General features: G+C 41.8%; 1 protein-coding gene across 1 annotated transcript; it reads left to right on the top strand.

The window, feature by feature from the left end:
- Positions 1-2,310: 2,310 nt before the first annotated feature.
- Positions 2,311-6,120, top strand: LOC122843137 (elongation factor 1-alpha). Its single transcript, XM_044137674.1, has 8 exons — positions 2,311-2,438; positions 3,200-3,354; positions 4,128-4,307; positions 4,383-4,679; positions 4,764-4,914; positions 5,003-5,259; positions 5,337-5,571; positions 5,669-6,120. The coding sequence occupies exons 2-8, from the start codon at positions 3,211-3,213 to the stop codon at positions 5,788-5,790; spliced, it is 1,386 nt and encodes a 461-aa protein (XP_043993609.1). The 5' UTR covers positions 2,311-2,438; positions 3,200-3,210; the 3' UTR covers positions 5,791-6,120.
- Positions 6,121-6,211: the final 91 nt, after the last annotated feature.

Genomic DNA, 6,211 nt, shown 5'->3' on the forward strand with positions numbered 1-6,211 from the left:
CAACATCCATCCATTTATTCTCTAGAGATGGTTTTGAGCTGTGGGGGGAAGAAAAGTTCCCAGAGAGAACAATTTATCACCAATTATTGACAGAAAATAATTAGATTTGGTTTCATTTCTTATGTTCTTGATAAAACAGGTGAGTTTATAATGTCTTAAAATGAGACTAAATCTACATTTACAGGTTGCTTAAAGCTCAAAAGACAGTCAAATTCACCTAAATGTCAGTTGTCAGTGATAACTATGTTTTTAGAATTTGATCATCATAATCTTGATTTATAATTCTGATTTTTGGATAGAGAATGCTGCTCACACCTGTTCAGGTCTGATCAGTGACTCAATGTGAATCATGTGTATCCTGGGAGCAAAGGTCAGGATATCTTTGATTGGTAGTTGATAAAACGTTCCTCCGTTCTGCTGGGAAACTGGGTCAAGTGCTGCTGTGTTTCCACCCTGAACCTCCAGGATTCCTGCTCCACCCTGCTGGGCCTCAACAGGCTTTTTTTTTATTTTACTCAGGTTAATGTTAAAACATGTTTGAATGTCTGAAACATTTCCTGATTCTAATTTTTAGATGAATTTCAAGTATTCACATTTCACTAATGGTAGAAAAACAACATTTCAATCTGAAAACCTGGTAGAGTTGGAACAAAGATTGCTCTGAAAGACTGTTGGATGCTCCTGCTACTGCCTGGAACTCCTTCCTGACACTCTGGGTGCTGGACTGTTTTGCTGAGGAGGTTTTTTTAGTTTGCTGGGAGAACCTGTTGGCTGCATTTAGAATCAGGCCAGGCTGCATTTTTACACCCATATTTTAAAAGAACGTTTTGTTCTCATGATTGATTTTGTCGCTCCTTATGTTTCCCTTCACCCGTCCAACCTGATGGGTTTGGTTCTGCATGTCGGGACTTGAGCTTCAATGGACTGAAACCAGCAGCAGCAGAGTTAAACTGGTCTGCATGCTGACCAGTTCAGTCCAGGTTTCAGCCCAGCTTCCCTCCTATAGAATCACTTTTAATCACTTCAATCAGACCTTGAATATGCGTCTGCCGGCTCTTACAAAGAGTCTGAAGAACAGTAAAACGTTTTACACTCTGCTCCCTCTCGGACTGTTTAAATGCAAATCTCTGTCGTCTGAATTAATCTGATGATTCAATCATTCCTCCCGGTGATACCAGTGGGGGCTGTGTGGTGGAAACCAGATTGAAAGCTGGTAAATATTAAATGTTGCACTTAAAGCATGTCAGCTTTTATACCTGATTCATGATGATAATTATTCCCAATAGTTCTGCATCCCTGCAGAACAAAAACCCCAACAAATAAATTTATTTAAAAAATATACTTTCTGTACTTAATTCATAAAATATCTTCCCATTAGTTAAAACACAAATCAATACTTTTATGCTTTTTGAAAATAAAAACATTTTTTTCCTCTTTGTGTAACTTTACATAAACTTTATATAAAACATGTTCTATTTTCAAGCAAAATGGACATATCAGTATTAGACATAGTTATATGGATTGTTTTTACAGTCATTTTTAAAAACTGATTACAGTTTTTGGAACCGTTTGGGCAACAAAATATCTTCCTGGTTCTACTACCAATCACAATTAAGTATTTTAATTGTTATTTTGATCTTTTGTTTCTGTAATGTTGGTACTTTTGTTGTATTTTGAGCTGGAGGAAAACTTCAAGTCACATATTTCTATATTTTAATAGTTTAAAAGCTGAAAACTGTAATAAGTTTGTGTTGTATAGTCGTCAACATTTCACTCAAATGTAAATTACTTTAGCCTTTATAACTGAGCATTACAAATCTCTCTGTTAACATGAATTTAAACTCTTGTAATTTTATATAAAAATATTCTCAGTTGTGTAACTTTGCACAGATGTGAAATAATTATTTTATTAAACAGACTGGGAGTATTTTTTATTTCACATTTAATTATACAGCTGATTTTCAGGGTTTTGCATTTAATTTAAGTGAATTTAATTTATTAGTGATAGACCAAAAACACCCAGTTTTTAGGAATGTTACTGTTCAATGCAAGTATTTTAAAATATTTTTGAGTAGAGTAGATATTTAAAAATATATAGATAAAATGCTGGGTTACTTATTCTGTTTATAATGAAAATGTGGAGATATTTTAACTGCATACTTTCATGTTTAAGTAAAGTGGATGTGTAGTTTTGTGTGTAAACTCCAATGCCAGCTGAGGAAACGCCACCATGCGTGGTTTAGTCTCCATCCGTCCGACGTGGTGACGTTTTTTACAGGAATGCGCGTGATTTGCGGAGTTTTGCGCGGAGGGAGGATGACGGAACCTCCAGGCCGCCGCCCATGCAGTATAAAACCTCCCAGTCCGACTCAACGCTTCCTCTTTCTGTTACCTGGCTAAGGGGCAGCAGCTTTGGCCGTGAAAACCCAGAAACACCGGTGAGTTCAGCTCTGATTCATTCATTTACCAGAAATCACGACGTCGGCCTCGAAGCGTGTTTTACCCGCTAATGAGAAAACGTCCTCGGTTTATTCCTAACCTAAGCATATCGGAACTTTACCTTTACTGTTATGTAACCTGTGCAGTTTTTAACTTGGAATTGTATGTTAAACGTATGGAAAATGTTGTTTAACTGGGTTAAATATGATAAGAAGATTTTTGTTTTCGTGGGGTTTAATAGTTTAGGATTAGAAAATGCGCTAAAAAGGGAGGGTATGTAGAGAAAATGAACAAAGGAGGCAGTGAAAACCCCGCATCCGAGGATGCTTCGTTGGCATCTGGTCCCTCTCCTCCTGGGAACAACTGGACGGGTTTCCCAGTAACAGGTGTGGGTGTCTGGACCAGGATGGACTCTGGATATTTGGAGGTCTTTGTAACTTTATCCGACGTGGCCCAGGCAGTAACACGTGTCTCAGGCTGGCTTGGGGCCCGCTGCGGCCTAGCAGCCTCCGCCTTTTAGCAAAGCAATCGGCTAAAGAAAAGTATCAACGTAATGTAGAAATGCGGTTTTGGAACGCGAAATTTCTCATGTTGACCCGATTTAAAGACTAATAACTGTACATACTCTTGAGTAATGACCGATTAAAACCGGCTTAAGCCTGTTTTGCCTCGACCGACGCCTGCTCATTTATCTGTTAGCTTCCCTATTAAACGCCTTAAGCTAAAATGGCTAATGTGGTTTTTGCTTATTTTTAAACAGAAACTAAAACAATGGGAAAGGAAAAGACCCACATCAACATCGTGGTCATTGGCCATGTCGACTCCGGCAAGTCCACATCCACCGGCCACCTGATCTACAAATGCGGAGGAATCGACAAGAGAACCATCGAGAAGTTCGAGAAGGAAGCCGCTGAGGTGAGAGAAACTTTTATTTTCCTTAAATCCAACTTTTAAGGACGTTTTAGACACGTCCAAGATGGCGGCGTCGGCATGTCCAACTGCCCGGCACGAGGGGTGTAGCTGTAGCTGTGTGCGCGCACGCGGGGTGGGGCCTGCCAGCAGCAACGGCTAGTGGTGACTGTGCATTTTATCTAGAGTAGGCCGCACACCATTTAACGGAAACTGGAGATTATTAATTTGAAACTCAAAATTTATAAATATAAAATTGCTCCAGTTTACATTTTTAAAAAAGTAAATTTTTTTTGTAGAAGTTCAGAACCCTACTTTAAAAACCTACATGCATAAATACTGACAAAGTTTCAGTTAGATGAACTGAATGACCTTTAAATTACCAATTTGCAAGAAAGTGTTTAAAAATACGTTTTGTTTAAATAGTTCAGAATCAACTAATACTGTATCAATAGAGCTTAAAAATAATGAAGCTAAAGTAATGTAAATAAGTACTCTTGTATAAATATTTACAAGATGTCAACTGTATACCTAATGAACAATTATCTGGAGATGAATTTAGAAAAGTTGCCTATTGCCATTTAGCTCAAGTATATATTTTTAATGTTTAAACAAGGCAAAAAGAACACTTCCCATAAGTTATTGACAATATAATGGGTCTAGTAATTTACCTGTAATTACAAGGATTAAGTTTTCTTAAAACCTTTAAATGCATTTTAATTTCCCTGACAAATATTTACTCTAAAATTGAAGTTAAACCAACTTTTCTTTTTTGTAAGATGGGAAAAGGCTCCTTCAAGTACGCCTGGGTGTTGGACAAACTGAAGGCCGAGCGTGAGCGTGGTATCACCATCGACATCGCTCTGTGGAAGTTTGAGACCGGCAAATACTACGTGACCATCATTGATGCTCCTGGACACAGGGACTTCATCAAGAACATGATCACTGGTACCTCCCAGGTAAAAACCCTCAATATTAGATTGACTAGTTTAATTTTGGAATGTTTGGATCTAAAGTGACTCTTAAATTTCCAGGCTGACTGCGCCGTCCTGATCGTTGCTGCTGGTGTTGGTGAGTTTGAGGCTGGTATCTCCAAGAACGGGCAGACCCGTGAGCACGCCCTGCTGGCCTTCACCCTGGGCGTGAAGCAGCTCATCGTTGGTGTCAACAAGATGGACTCCACTGAGCCCCCTTACAGCCAGGCCCGTTTTGAGGAAATCCAAAAGGAAGTGAGCACCTACATCAAGAAGATCGGCTACAACCCTGCCGCTGTTGCCTTCGTCCCCATCTCTGGATGGCACGGAGACAACATGCTGGAGGCCAGTACCAAGGTAAGACCTCGAAACCAAATGGGAATCTGTTTTTCTGTGGGGGTTACTGAGGCAGAAAATTAACTCTTGTGTCTGTGATTGCAGATGAGCTGGTTCAAAGGATGGAAGGTTGAGCGCAAAGATGGCAATGCCAACGGAACCACTCTTCTGGATGCCTTGGATGCCATCCTGCCACCTTCCCGTCCCACAGACAAGCCCCTTCGTCTGCCCCTGCAGGACGTCTACAAGATTGGCGGTAAGAAACCCTAAACAAAGAGTGTTATGTATAATTTGAACTTACTGCAGTGTATTTGATGGTTTAAATGTTTTTCTTCTTCTTCCAGGCATTGGAACTGTCCCAGTCGGTCGTGTTGAGACCGGTGTCCTGAAGCCCGGCATGGTTGTCACCTTTGCTCCCCCTAACCTGACCACTGAAGTGAAATCTGTGGAGATGCACCACGAGTCTCTAACTGAAGCCGTGCCCGGTGACAATGTTGGCTTCAACGTCAAGAACGTCTCCGTCAAGGAGATCCGTCGTGGATACGTCGCTGGAGACAGCAAGAACGACCCACCCAAGGCTGCTGACAGCTTCAATGCTCAGGTTGGTGCAGCTCACCTGATGGATAAACAAGACTCTGTTTTGGCGTTGTAGGTTTCTAACTCTGGACTCGTCCACAGGTCATCATCCTGAACCACCCAGGTCAGATCAACGAGGGTTATGCCCCCGTTCTGGACTGCCACACCGCTCACATTGCCTGCAAGTTCAAGGAGCTGATTGAGAAGATCGACCGTCGTTCTGGCAAGAAACTTGAGGACAACCCCAAGTTCGTCAAGTCTGGTGACGCCGCCATCGTCAAGCTGATCCCCCAGAAGCCCATGGTGGTGGAGCCCTTCTCCAACTACCCTCCCCTTGGTAGGAACCTGCCTCTGTCTCATTTAATCGAGTTCTACAGCTAATGTAGTATCGGTATATTGCAGTATTGTCTAACATCACCTAACCTGCATTCCAGGTCGTTTTGCTGTGCGTGACATGAGGCAGACAGTGGCTGTCGGAGTCATCAAGGCCGTCGACACCAAGGAAGTTTCCGGAAAGACGACCAAGGCTGCAGAGAAGGCCCAGAAGAAGAAATGAATGGTCGTGCAGGACATCCAACATCAAGATGTGTGCCGGCAGCTGCGGGCCATCCCCTCCCCTGTCTCCTCGTACCACCCTGGGTCATCTTCTCCGAGGCACAGCTCTCTACTCAAGGACTGGCTTATGCTGATTAAAACCCATCGCAAAAGTTTCCGCAGGAAAAAGAAACTCTGGCATTGTCACCCAAGTCAAAGGACAGTGCCTCTTCTCAGTTCAGTTTGAGTTGGAAATGGTTTAGAACTGTATCTCAATGTTTAAAAAAAAATGCCACAAATAATTGGAAAGAAAGCTGCTGGTAACTAATAAATGTTTCTGAAAAAATTGCAATTGGCGTGTCTGGCGTCCTTTAGCTGAGGGTGGATGGTTAAGTCTGAAGTGGGGTGCAGCTGTTCCTGACCAGCCGTCCACTGAAACGCGT

This window comes from Gambusia affinis, linkage group LG14, assembly GCF_019740435.1.
Source record: "Gambusia affinis linkage group LG14, SWU_Gaff_1.0, whole genome shotgun sequence".
Lineage (NCBI taxonomy): Eukaryota > Metazoa > Chordata > Actinopteri > Cyprinodontiformes > Poeciliidae > Gambusia > Gambusia affinis.